Source organism: Paroedura picta, chromosome 14, assembly GCF_049243985.1.
Source record: "Paroedura picta isolate Pp20150507F chromosome 14, Ppicta_v3.0, whole genome shotgun sequence".
Classification (NCBI taxonomy): Eukaryota; Metazoa; Chordata; class Lepidosauria; order Squamata; family Gekkonidae; genus Paroedura; species Paroedura picta.
Window position 1 is genome coordinate 14,658,480 of NC_135382.1, and position 14,273 is coordinate 14,672,752.

Here is a 14,273-nt window from a genome sequence, read left to right on the forward strand (position 1 = left end):
TGGGAGATGAGGGTCAGTAAACGTCAAGAGTGTATGTTCACAATTTTAAAATAAAACACACAAAACTCACAATAATCCAAACTATAACAATGGGGACCAGCTGCGGTATCAGTGAGGGAAAAAAAAAAGGACCGTTGCCACACGAAGTCTTGACGGCAGCAATCCGAAGCACAGATACAGATGGCAGTTTAGGAAATTATGAATGAGTCCGAGAAAGTGCAAAGATTCACTTTAATGTGCTTATTTCACTGCTAATATTCGAGGACTGTAGCAAACAACTTGCCTCAGAGGTCTCGTCATCGCTGGGGAACACTTTACTCAAGAAATAGTGTCTGTTGCCTGTCCAGCATTTCTAGTTACACTGAAACTTCTACACGTCAAACGTTCAGGAATTCAGCAGCAACGAGCTGGCCAGACACGAGCCCTTGTCCAGATGCCAGGGCAACATTTGCTGCTGAAACACTCAGCCTGCCTCAGAGACCAGGAGAGTACTTGGGAAGGTAGCTGTGCTATTTCCCACTTAGAAATATCGCACGTCTGCTTTTCAGATGACATTTGAAGACCCTTTGACATATACCCACAGACCAGCAGCCGATCCTAGCATGGACTTTACTAGGCGGCACAGAGTCGTTCTGGACCACAGCGACGACTTTATTTCTGCCTCACAGATGCAGAAAACAGACCAAGATCCAGGAAACTGAGAAGGAATCTAATTTCTTCCCCAGAACACAGACTATCAAACTCTCCGTTTAAGACTTGTACCTCTGTGAATGTTCTGTACACTGGGGGCCTTGTCGGGACCTGCGAGCGCATGTGCGTGGGGGCGGAGGAGACACTGACGTTCACCAACAAAGAATAAGAATGCCATAGATGATGCTTTAGCAACTGCTCCTAAAATATACAGAGGATGTATTATTCTTGTTAATGGTTTAAAACAGATTTCTCTGAAGTGAACATGGATCATATTCTGGATTTAATTCTATGACAACAATTTGTAACATCTCATTTAGCACTAGACGCAGTCTGTTAAGGCAGAATATTGAATCTACTTACTGCATGGGTAAAGGTATGATGAGCCAAGGTATTTCAGAGTGAAAGTTCAGCACTAACTGGACAATCCGAAAACTAACACGGTTCTTCACATTAAAGACTCTGCCTTCAAACAGACATTTCTGTTCAAGCAGGAGGACCCAGATTCTCAATTAAAATATGCAGAATGGACCAGGAATGTTCATTAGACTCCTTATCTACTAGGGATAGACTTGCGTACAGGCAAGGGGGATGTACGTACTGCTAACGGTGCCGAGTAGCAGTAAATTTGAGTGATCAAAACACCCCAATCACTACTAATGGGATGGACAAGGCTAGCTCTCTCTCAAGTGTATCAACTTTGGAAATTAAAAAAAAAAATCTTTAATTTGCAGCAGGTTCCCGATATTTTGGAACTGATTCACTCGAGAGGAGCAACAATCTTCACTGTGAGATATACCGATGGTGATTCTAATATATTGTCCTGGGATCTTGGCCTCCGGCAACTATGCACCTGCTGAGCTTTCCGTTTTCCCTTTTGGGTGCCTGGCAAGGATTTACAGCCACCAGAACCGCACGTAGACAATCAGCATGATAAAAAACACAGCGACAGCAGCAAGCTTGGCGTAGGTGGAGCGCATGTTCAGATACTTGGCATCCTGACGATATTTCTTGGACAAACTGGACAGGTTGTTGGCCTTGGAATCTAAAGCTGTTTGAAAAGAAGGAAAAGGGGAAGGACGTAAAAACCCTGAAATTAGTACCCATTTCTTCTGAGTAGAATCACTGTTTTCTGCCAATATATATGCGTGTACTTCTATACATCCCATTGGTACTGAAACCTGTGACTAGAGTGCTTTACAGCGGCTGGTTAAGGTGAGCACCTTCCTCCCATATTGTTCCAATTAGACAGTAGTCTAGTAGCAATGTAAAGACCAGCAACATTTGCTTCCATCTCAGCTTCCATGAACCAGAGGTCACTTTTTCAGATACCCAAAGCCTGATTTTATATACCAAGGTGAGGAGAGATGTTACAAGAAGACACACGAATATATGCAATAAGGAGCAATCCATCCACACACACTTTAACAGAACCAAAGCAAAATGTGAACAAAGTCTAATAAAGGATGAAATGAAACAGCGGAACAAGTTCACATCTTTAAGAGCAGGATGTGCAATATGTTACTGTCTCTAGTAAACTGGATCCCTTTTAAGCCCCAGGGGAAGTGTGGTCTTGAATCTGCATTGTAATTCAACGCTTCCGTGTTGGAGCCAACCAGTGAAGTTGTTCTGAAGGAGACCAGTAACTTTATGATCAACAAGAGTATGTCCTGGAAGGTTAAAATGTCCTCCCACTGGTTTCTGAACTACCAATATTTTTCGAGGCCCAATACAAAGATTCAAAGTACTAATGGAACTAAAGTAACTGCCTCCATCTGGTGCTGAGGTTGGCCAAGGAAGCTATACTGTGGGAACCCTCAGCTGGGGAAATGGGATTGGTGTAAACCCCATGAGGGCTGCCTAAGTGACCAACTTTGCCCATTGGATGGTTCCTTCCTCAAGGGACTTTCCGGGGTCAAGTGAAAATAGTTTAAATCTGGAAAGCCTTTTCAGTTAAATGTTCTCTGGCACTTTTAAACATTTTTTATACTACTAATTTATTTTGTATGCCTTTTAAATACATTGTAAGCCATCTTACCTTGATTATTTACCTTAAAAAGAAGAGCAGGCCTTATATATACCCTTGATAAGTAAGTAGCACTGTGAGGTTGATTCCCCCCACCCCCCGCCCAGGTATGAAAGAACCTTAGCCTTTAAAGTGAGCAAACTGTGGCCCTCCAGATGTCCATGGACTACAATTCCCATGAGCTCCTGCCATGAAATTCTCATGGGAATTGTAATCCTTGGACATCTGGAGGGCCACAGTTTGCCACCCCTGCTTTAAAGTCTCGAACATGGAAAGTGTGAAACTGGGCCGTCTATCTGAGGAATCATTACAGATGGTTACATTAGTAAGAAGCAGTTTTACATCTGTGTGCAGACTAAACAGATACGCTTGTAGTACACGCAAGACTTCGTCTAACCCCCCCCCCCAGGAAAAACAGACAAAAGCTAGTGCACGTGTTCTCCCTGCTACCCTGTACCTGAAAGTGCCTCGCCTCGCTGTAAGACTTCCTCAATGTTGGCGACCATGATCCTCTGCACATCCTGTAACTCTGTGTTGATGGAGCTCAGGTTTCTTCTTGCGCGACTGTCTATATAAAGTTTCTTGGTTTTCTGGATGTATGTGTCTGGAACAATAGAAAGTTGCTTATTAACGTCCCCCTCCTCCCTTCCAAAGTACATTAACAATACTACCCACTCCATAAACCTGGTCAGCCTCTCCAACATTTCCGCCCTTTCTAGTTCCAAGACTTCACTCTCCAGTTTATATATTGATCAGTTTCAACAAGAAGTAGAGTAAGCTTTGTTTCCCTTTATCAACAAACTGCTTTTGCCAAAATGCCATGTCTGTTTCACTGGGAAATTGACAAGGATGTGACAGGTGCCTTTATTCTCTCTCAAACCTGAACTTTCATGGGCACAGCACAGTCAGACTTGCTTTCCTGGCAGGAAAACATTGTACCTAAGGATGTTCTGAGGATGCAGTTGAAGGACACAGCCTTGCTAACCTCTACTGATGGTCCCAAGTAAAAAGCACAACAATAAATGTAGTCCAAGTTGTTCCTCCACTGATGAGTCTAGTGATAGGGAGAGAAGCTTTCTTTCCTTGTTGTTAATCAAAACCTGAGTGCAAAACCTCCAGGTAAGTTAAAAACCTGCTTATGGAGGTGGCAAGGTCCCACCCACACACTCTGGCATAGGTGACACACCCCTGAACTGGCTCCTCTCCCAATTTATCATTAAAAAAACCCCAGTGGCACTCAGACTATTCTGGGCCTCAAATGACTGTGGGATAACATAAGAGAATGTTCCAGATGGAACCTTTTCAGTCATTTATCTCAGCCCTGTAGCACAATGACCTCAGACCTGTTTGAAGTTTACTTCCACATTCTCATTTGGCCTCTCCGTTGTTGTTTTCTGTGGGTTGCCTCTGCAGATAGTGATTAGCCGTGATGATCACTCCCACTGGGTCTGCTGGCCTCTTTGCGTATGTTTACCATAGGTGCACTGGTGCTTCTTATTGCTCTCGTCTACTGAGAGAGCACGTTACCTTCCCCTATCCGAACCCTCTTCTTCTGTCCATTCAGGAAGGACCAAAACACAGGAGAAATCTCTTAAGAGCAAGATGGTACCCTCCATATCTCCTCTATCTTGTAGCGGCCACAGATGCCAAGCCGGAAATGGTTTTCATCCCCAGGAATGCTGCAAAAAGTACCAATCTCTGGCATAAAGCACAGGATTGATATGTGAGGAACTAATGGTCTTGGCACAGAGGCTGGGTATGTCAAACCTAGATGTGATCCTGTGGGACAGATGCAATGCAAGGCCGTTCCAGAGACTACTTGAACTTTTCCAGGATCAGGCTGAACCCAGATAATTCCAGGTGACAGTAGTTTACTAAGTAGTTATGCAAGAATTTTCTACTTTCTTTGGTGAATCTTAAGGTGGCATTCTGTGAATGCTCTGAAGTTAACCTCAACCTGCTTTGACAGGAATCTAGTTAGAAGAAAGAGCTAGCTCTTGTCCCTCATCCCACAATTCCTTTGAAAGACAGAAAACACATCTTTACGAATATTGCTGAGCTAAACACTCGCTACAGTGTCAGGAACTGCTTTAGAGACTGCAAAAGCCTTGGACTCATCTGCCTGCATTTCTTTCAGGCTAATGTAAAACAATGCTAAGCAAGGGACGTGACTTCTGGGAGGGAAAAGTGGAGCAGGCCAGGAAAATGGACAACGATACAGCAGTCATTGGCCAATCTCAAAGGAAAGAATCTCACCAAATTCAATGAAAGAATACGGTCTCGACACTGTGGGCACCTTCTTTCCATGCTGTTCATCAAACTCTGAATGCAAATCCTCCAGGTAAGCAAATGCCAGTTTTTTGGGGAAGGCAGCTTCACACAGAACCAGATAACATACTCCTTTCTCAATGATATAACTGCAAGAGATGAAACATCAAAGCAAATATTGGCCCACACATTGTCTGAAAAGCACTATTATGCCGCATGTATGGCGGTGGTGGAAAGCACCGACAAGTCGCAGTCAGGTGACCCTGCAGGGGTAGTCAAACTGCGGCCCTCCAGATGTCCACGGACTACAATTCCCATGAGCCCCTGCCAGCATTTGCTGGCAGGGGCTCATGGGAATTGTAGTCCATGGACATCTGGAGGGCTGCAGTTTGACTACCCCTGCTGTAGGGTTTTCAAGGCAAGAGACATTCAGAAGGGGCTGTCCCTGCAATTAAGTTTAAACTTAGGTATATTAAATGCTGTGTCTGGTATGTGGACATAATGAAACATGTAACATGGAATATGTAATGATGAAGTTAATATTATAAAATACACCGGTAAAGAAATTTGCAATGTTTGAAGTGAGGATTATAGTGATTTATAGATACTGTCTTTACAATCATAATGCAGAGAATGTGGGGAGAAATATTTTCTGTTCCATACCCCTAGTAATGTATAATGATTTTTATATACATGGTCTGTTGTATGGTTCCTGTTTTTCTTTTGTATCACTTTTATATTATTATCCTGTTTTTTGAAAATAAAAAGTGGCAGTCATGGCCTGCCTCCACATAGCCTGCCCTGGCCTTCCTTGGTGGTCTCTCATCCAAATATTAACCAGGGCCAACTTTGGTTCACTTCTGCCTAGAATAGGATAGTTTGGGCCATCCAGGTCAGGGTGTTCTGTATGTCCATACAACTTTACTTCTTTGATTATTCTAGTTATCCTTATCCTTTTTTCCTAAATGCATCTTTTAAGATGAACTTAAGTGAAGTGTCTTAGGCTGGATCTATATAATTGGTCATAAACAAAAATCTGCCACTTGAATTTAGAGTGGCTTCAGAGTGGTTAACACCAAATAATCAATCCATTTTTTTCTAGAGTACTGATGACTGTCGAACTGCTCTAACCTTATTATTTGCCCAAGCTCCAGGGGCAACAATGTTCTTGTTAACTGTAGCAAGAAGAAACGATTTAACTATTTATCAGATCTGTCAGTACACACCAGGGCATCACCAAAGCTTCAAATTCTAGCTGTATCATCACCATCTACTTGCAGTGAAATCCTGTCATGTCTTCCAAGCTTGCTCTTAAAACAGAGAAAGTGGGTGGGCTCCCTGGGGACTTTTGTTATTACACTTCCTTTTTAGATAAGCATCAAAGTAATTCTTCATAAAGAAACACTGAGCACTGTCCAATGCAATAAATGGGCATAAGACTCAGGAATCTGATTTCCCAGATAAACTGAACAATGGAACCTTGGCCCAATACCAACGCAAAAAACAACAACAAAAAAACAAAAAACCGATTAATAAGATACTATTTCTGCCAGGCTCAAAATCCTTAGTTTGCATTGCCTTGAATGCTGGATGGAAGAACTAAAGAATAGGAATGCCCGGAACCTGATCCCTTTTGTATGAGCTGTAGCAACTAGTACAGAAGAGAAAGTAGAACACTTCAGGGTTACAAACCTGACAGAGTTTAAATGTATGGCTGAGCACTGTGGGTCACAAAGTCTGTTTAGCTCAGGGGTAGTCAAACTGCGGCCCTCCGTGTATCCATGGACTACAATTCCCATGAGCCCCTGCCAGAATGCTGGCAGCGGCTCATGGAAACTGTAGTCCATAGACAACTGGAGGGCCGCAGTTTGACTACCCCTGGAACTTTAGGTCATTTAAGAAAAATCTGTTACCTGATCAGCACAGAATTCTAAATTACATTTAGAATGGAATTACATTTAGAATGTCTTAATGTATAGGAACAAACCACATGTTTGAAAAAAAACAGTGGTTGGGGGATGCTCTGTTCCTTGGTGGTGTGCTATGTACCGTTTAGTCTATAGGTATTTATCACATTTGTTACAAGGACAGGATCTGACCTAAATGTCACTTAGGTCAGGTCATGTTTACCATAAAATGTAATCCCCGGTATGGGAGATACAAACTTTACATATGACACAGGCAAACCCAATTAATGATCTTATTTTTATTGCTCAAAACTCAAACGTGCATAGAACATTACCACAGTTATCTCCCTGAATAGTTACCTTGCCATGCCCATCAATCATTATTCATTAGCAATGGGGCAGTATACATACATATACATTTATATATATAGAGAGACAGATATAATGCAGAGCATCTGTCACATGGCAATAAAGATAATGATCAGTTGCTTGCAGGCTGGATAAGAGCCCTGGACAGGCCTATGTTTGTGTCTCCTGGTTCAGGCAGCCTGTTGCAATCCATTCCTAATGAAGAATCTCCTAAATCGGGGTGCCCCCTCTCCGCTACCGCAGAGATTCCCTCCTGGCCCGCTCCCCTGCCCTACTTACTGAAAAGCCATGGCTCCTGCTTCCAAGGTGCACCGGGTGGGAGATTGCTCATTGAGCTTCCGGAACAACTGCTTGGCATGGCTCTGGTACTGCTGCAAGTCACGGCCTGACTAGAGAAGAACACAAGCAGCCCTTAGCGACCCTCCACACGGGCTGAGGAGCCCAGGGGAACCCCCACACCTCCCCCCCCCTCCGTGCACGGCCCGCCCCCGGGGGAAGGTGGGGGATGCGGCGCTGCCTGAAGCGGCAGGGGGCGGGGAGGCGGCGACCCCCGACCGGGCCCACCTGCTCGTCCTCCTGCATGGAGGCCGCCAGAGGCAGCCCGTCCGCCACCCGCGCGATCATCGTGAGGAGCACCATCTCGACGTCGCTCCTCCGCAGCCCCGGGACGGACTGAGGTGGCCGGAAGGGGCGGGCACAAACCCCGGCTTCCGGTCCGTTGCCGCGGGGCTCGGCGCTCAAACGGGTCCCCGCACACTCGTTCCGCGCCTCATCGGCTGCCTCCCGGGAAGCCCTTCCTCTGCCGCGGAGCGCCTCGCTCGCTTCCGCAGCCTCCTTTCCGTTCCCCCCCAGGCTACTCTTCCCAGCAGAGGGGCGCGCAGCTTTCCGGAAGAAAACTTGGGGAGCAGCCCGCGGCCCCGTCGGGGTTTCCCGCCGTTCTTCCCCCACAGCCTCCCCGGGAGCGGGCAGCCTTTCGGCGCCGCGGAGGCAGCGCTCTCGCGCCCTTCCCCTCAGCCGCGCGGCCCCGCCGTGGGACGCCCCGCGCCGCTGCCCTCATTGCCGCCCGGCGCGGCCCGCGCACAGAACGCCGCCGCACGCGCCTGGGAGCCCGCCGGCCGCTTGGCCCCGCCTCCCCCGTGACGTCGCGCGGCTGGCGGCCTCTCGGCCAATGAGCCGCGGCGGGGGCGTTGCCAGGGGCGACGAGCGGCGGCTTCTGCCCGGGCCTGGCCTGGCTGTCCGGAGCCATGGCGGCGGCGGCGGCGGAGTCGCCCCGCGGAGGGCCCCCAAGCGGGGCGGCGGCGGCGGCCTCGGGCAACCCGGTGCCTATGACCCTCTTTGCGGCCTGGGAAATGGACGGCTCCGGCCCCGTCTGCGTCCCGCGGTGAGTCCCTGCGGCCGTCCGGAGAGGCATTGAACCAGCGGGCCGCCTCGCTCTGCCCTGCCCTGCCCCGCCCGGGGGGCTCCCTCTCCTCGCCGCCGCGGCTGGAGAACAATGCGCGGGACCCATCCCGGCCGGCATCCCTGCGCCCGTCGCGCTCCGTGCTCGGCCTGCTGCAAGGGGCCCGCTTCTCCCGGCCTCCCGCTCCGGTGGCGCCTTGGCGGGTGGGGAAGGACGCCTCTGCCGCCGCCCTGCAACCTTTCGGGGCCTCCGGGGGCCACGAGCACGCGCAAGCTGAAGGGCGCGCCCGGGGGGCGGCTGGCGTGCAGACCCTTGCTTCGGGCAGGCTGGGGTGCAAGGCCGTGGCCGGGGGGGGGGGGCGGGGAGAAAGATTGACCCACAAATTAAATGCAATAACGCACAAAGGTGCATATTGAATCAGTGAAAACCTGTTAACAATGGGATCTGAGATCTATCTCTCTATCTATCATATACCGCCCTCTCCTAAGGCTCAGGGAGGGTTTACGTGGCACGATCCAGAAAGCCAGTGGCTATGAATAGCAGTAATAATAAGCAGTCGATACCAACAAAGCCGTAATACAGTAGAACAATGGAACAGTAGTGAGCAGTAATTCAACTGCAGCAGACTGAGGGCCCCATGGTTCTTCTTCTTCATGGTTCAGGTGGTGATGTTCAAGGGAGGGAGGCTCTGACACGCAGAGGAAGGTAATGGTTCTGGTCGACCTCAACCTGGCGGAGGAGCTCCCTCTTGCAGTCCCTGCAGAATTGTTCAAAGTCCGCAAGGGTCCCCATTCCACCAGGTGGGGTCAGCACAGTGAGGAAGAGTGCTTGCACACGAAAGCTCACATCTTGAATAAATCTTTGTTGGCCTTAAGGTGCCATTGGACTCAGATTTTGTTGTCCTACTTCAACATGGCTACTCACCTGAATCTATTAACAATGGTACGAGATAGAAAAAAAAGAGAAGAGTTTAAAGATTAAAGAAAAATGAGAAAGAAATAACCGAGGTGTTCCATGAAGGTTCTGGAATGTATTGTAGAGCACCCCCACCCTGTGCACTGGTCTGCTGGGGTGGCATCTTTGCTTTTCACTTGTGTGGAGTTGTCGTCAGGAATGAAGGCCTTCTGTTCCCAACGATAAAGGAACGGATAACTCCCTGGAAGAGCCCCTACTTTGCATGCAGAAGGTCCCAGCTTCAGTCTGCAGCATCTCCACTTAAAAGGTTTCTGGAGGTGGCAGCTCTTCGGTTTTCTCCAGTCCTTTCTAACTCCCGGCAATTTCTGAACAAAGACATGCCATCCAACACTGTCTGCAGTCATTTCTTTTAAGTTTTTGTAAGGTCAATCCACTTGTATCCTTGGTTCTATCAATCCCCCTTGTTTTTTGTCTACCTCTCCTTCTGCTTCCTTCAGTTTTACCAAGCATAATAATTTTTTGTCATACAACAATGGCATGCCTTATGCGACCAAATCATATTCAGATTCCAGTGGCACCTTTGAGACTAACAAAGTTTTCTTCAAGGTGTGAGCTTTCATGTGCATGCACACTTCCTCAGATACAATGTCATGAAATGGAAGTTATCAGCTCATACTTATAGGCAAAGTGTGAGGGTAAATTAACATACGGCATAATTAAAATGGTTAACAGATTCCAGAGATAAATAGGAAAAAAACAGCAATTTGGATTTGTTTGTGTTCACTTGAGATTGAATTGCATGGGAAACATCTTGGGTTTAATAAATATGTCTGCATTTAAGAGAAAAATGGGCAACTAAATAATCAGTTGCTGACAGCAGTTAGCAGAGACCTTGCCCTTCTGCCCCAAGGCTGCATGGTGGCATTATGTTGTTTATAGATTATTGCCTCAATAAAGCAATTGGGAGCCACTGTGGTTTTGTGGCGAAGAGTGTCTAACTTCTAATCTGGAGAGCTGGGTTTGATTCACCACTTGTCCACATGAAGCCACCTGGCTGAACTTGGGCCAGTCACAGTCCTGTTGGAGCTCTTCTCAGAGCTGTTCTCTTAGAGCTCTTCCAACCTTCACAGGGTGCTGCGGGTGGGAGGAAGGGAAAGGTGATTGTAACCTGATTTGAGAGTTCTTTGGGTGGTGAAAAGCGAGGTATAAAAGCCAACTCTTCTTTAATTTGGTCCAGAGCAGATCAGTTTGTTCAAGTGGTTGGCGATTTGAGAGACCTCTGCCCGAGATCCTGGAGAGCCGCTGCCAATCTGAGTAGCCAGTACTGAGCTTGATAGACCCGAGATCTGATTGAGCGTAAGGCAGTTTTGTATATTTATAGATGCAGTATATATCAGTAATAAATTATTCCTCAGTTAAATGATCTGTTAAAATAATGCTTTGCCATTGAGGTAATCTGTAAAAATATGTCTTGCCTGGAACCAGGACTGCTGTTAAAAACTGAAGATGTTATGAAATATTGCAAGGAATCATTAGATGTGAATGTTCTGTGCAGATTTTTTGTATGTGAACTCCTCACTGGTCAAGCTACGATGAGATTGTTTATAGAAAATCCTTATACTCTCTTGGCAACTATAAGGATAGATAGATTCAAGTGGGTAGCCATGTTGGTCTGAAGTAGTACAACAAAATAAGAGTTCAATAGCACCTTTAAGACCAACAGGAATTTATTCAAGACGTGAGATTTTGAGTGCATGCACGCCCTCGAAAGCTCACATCTTGAATAAATTTCTGTTGGTCTTAAAGGTGCTATTGGACCCTTATTTTATTGGCAACTAAACCTGAATTTTGTGGGCAAGATTACTGAAGAGTGTGTGTGTGATTTAGCATTTACAGAGCCATCTGATAACACCTCTGCTCTTGACCCTGTTTACTTTTGCCATCAGACCTTGTTTTGCAACAGTCATGGTTTTGATAGATCTGCTGACAGTCTTCATATGCGGCTGAGTAAATGGATCCTAGTGTTTCCGAAGGGCCTTTCAGCTACTTTGATATGGTTGGTCTCTTGCTACTGTTGAAGTATTTGGGATCTGATGTAGGGCCTGGAGGTGTAGTGTGGAGGTGGCTCAAACCTTTTGTGCTCTGTTGAACAAAGAAGGTCAGGGTGGGGGCGAGGAATTTGCTGTGGAATTTGCCATAGGCCACTTTGAAGTCATGATATAGTCTCCCAAATAAAACTGTGTCAGCTTCTCTGTTGTAGTTTCAGCCTGGGGCCCCAGTTATCTGCATTTATTTAAATACATAGAAGATTTCAAAACTGAAGGGCCCATGTTGTAAACATTGCTTTCCTTCAGGGTAAGTAGTTGTTAATTTATTGATAGAAAATAGCAATTTAGCAACTGGAATCAAGTTTCCCATTTTTGTGATTTGTGTTTCTGTTCATGCTGCAAATTAACGGGTTGCTATAAAAACAAGGGCCTAGCTTGGCTAGATTTATGCTTGCCCCTCCATCTTTTCCTTCAAGCCCTTCGGCATGCAGAGTGGACTTGTGCCAAGGTCTGGAGAGTGTAGTATTGTGTATCTTATTCTCCAAGCTACTGTGCATGTGAGGTTTGGAGAGGGGATGTCCTCATCTGATTTGTAGGGATATGCATGCAGGGACAGTATTTCTTGAGGTCTTTGTCCCAAACTTCCCATGAACAAGGCTCAATAATTCTGTTTTCACAAGATGGAGAGTAAATGTCTGTATTTTTTCAGTAGATATGTAGGTAGCACAAAGAGATGGCATTTTATAAGAACATTTTAATCTAACCTTTCCACATGGCTCAAGGCAGTTTACAATAAAGCTGAGTACAAGGAAAAAAAGGGACACACAGCGTGTCCCACAGCCTGGAACAACAGGTCTACCAGGAGTTGGAAAGGTACCTTTATGGGTTTTAGGCAGAAGGTAGCATTGTAGCCCTCGACCCCAGTATCCAATAAGATGTTGTATGTGGACTTACTGGTATAGCCCTCCAGTAGCCTTTTGTCTAAAATAGAGGGTTTTTTTTTGTAATAATGAAGGAAGGACTCTCTATGAGCCTCTTGTAGTGGGTTTTTTATTATTTATTTATTTGGATTTTTATACCGCCCTTCCGTACAGCTCTGGGCAGTTTACATAGAACGTTGTACAAAATTACATAAATTACATAGGTTGTTGTTCAGCTGTCTAAATGCCTTTCTAGGATAGGTGTTTTAAAATGATATTTTAGTATTTGTGATTATATTATTAAATTATTATATTTTGTGCAGTTGTACTATATGTACAGTTATATTATATTTTACTTTCTTTTTCTTTGTTCCAGTCTTTGTGGTTAGCTTACAATAAAGCACTAGAGAATAAGACCACAAATGTATTCCAAAGCCTAATAAAATGCTTTCAGGCTACCCTCCATTAAATGATCTGTTGAATAAAAGTTGCCTTTCAGAGCCTTTTAATGTTTTTGAGGACAGCACTCCCTTCCCTTCCTCAGACCGTTTCTGCACTGGGAACTTCACTGCCCCAGCAACCATGCAGGAGCACAAATTGGGGGCGGATGAGGTGCACCAGGCCAAATGCTCCCCCATGTGGGTGCAGGAAGAGGTGGGGCAACCTGCCATGACTAAGACTCCAGCCTGCAGCTGGATGAAACCTCCAGTGCATAAATGAAACCTCCAGTGCATAAATGGCCTCAGGGAGCTCATTCTACAAATTGGGAACAGACGCCCCATTGATGCCTGATGGGCCACCTTTAATGAGGAAAGAATTTGGTGGTATGCGATTAATACTTGTTTCAGACTCCATAACTGCAAAGTTAATGCTTTTCTGAGTAGATGTTTTGAAGCTGGAACATTCTAGGAAGTTCTGCTGTGGTTCAGTAGATTTGGGTTTTCCAGTGAACTTAGTTCTTTATCACTGTATTTTTTTTCATTTCTTCCTTCTCCTTCCTGATTGCACATGTACAATGCCATCATAGTGTGATAAATGAGGCTGGATTTAAGTTAGATTTTACTGTCTTAAAAAAACTCTATAGGATATCATCAGTACACTAAACTGTTGAAGAATAACCCCTCCATTAATTCTGCCTACAATAAACTTCGCAGTTAAAGGTGAACCTTTCAGGAAAACGAGCATTATAATGGCAGGTTAAAAATGAACTTCATAGGAGCAAAGCATAAAAGTGGGGCAAACTGATTGCACAGGAGAAGAAAATTCACGCCTGGGTTTGAGAAAATAAGATTTTCCCCTCCTGTGTTCATTAACTGAAGAGAATATATTTAATGAAGTTACCTGAAAACTAGCGGGATGAAATTGTGTACGTGGTCAGTTAGGACAACGGAGTGGATTTGCAGTGAGACTCTGTGAGTTACTGCCAGTATGGATTTTTGCTTGATTCACATTCTTGGTACAAATTACACAGTTCACACTTTCCTAGTTTAGACTTTAGATTACTTGGCACAGAATTTTCACACTTCTACGTGGCACGCTCACAGTCACAGTATTACCAGTCAGTACAAAGACGTGATATGAACTGAGGTATCAGGAGGATGACAAAGAAGTGGAAATGCCTGGAAGCTTTTCTTTCTCAGAGATGTGAAAGGGGGAGAAGATACTGAGCCCTTTTGAGATTCTTTTTAAATGGTTGTAAATATGAGTGGCGAACAAGTTTGTCTGGAAGTG

The 14,273-nt window shown here is 45.6% G+C and overlaps 2 protein-coding genes across 4 annotated transcripts in view; one reads left to right on the forward strand and one right to left on the reverse strand.

Moving 5' to 3' along the window:
* Positions 1-217: 217 nt before the first annotated feature.
* SEC22B (SEC22 homolog B, vesicle trafficking protein) lies at positions 218-8,270 on the reverse strand. The gene is made up of 5 exons (XM_077309538.1): positions 7,825-8,270; positions 7,540-7,649; positions 4,973-5,133; positions 3,174-3,320; positions 218-1,741 (listed from the first exon to the last, which is right to left on the reverse strand). Exons 1-5 carry the CDS (start codon positions 7,897-7,899, stop codon positions 1,587-1,589), a joined length of 648 nt encoding a protein of 215 aa, XP_077165653.1. The 5' UTR covers positions 7,900-8,270; the 3' UTR covers positions 218-1,586.
* A 157-nt stretch (positions 8,271-8,427) lies between these two features.
* Positions 8,428-14,273, forward strand: part of PACS2 (phosphofurin acidic cluster sorting protein 2) — a 76,757-nt gene continuing 70,911 nt past the window's right edge. The window contains exons 1-2 of one of the 3 annotated variants that reach the window (XM_077309527.1): positions 8,519-8,641; positions 10,817-10,930. Coding sequence is in view for 1 of the 3 variants with exons in the window: in XM_077309524.1 (XP_077165639.1) it covers positions 8,505-8,641 (137 nt within the window). In the remaining 2 variants the exon portion in view is untranslated. Of the gene's footprint in view, positions 8,642-10,816; positions 10,931-14,273 lie in introns of all 3 variants that reach the window. The other 2 variants (XM_077309524.1, XM_077309525.1) reach the window with 2 other exon arrangements.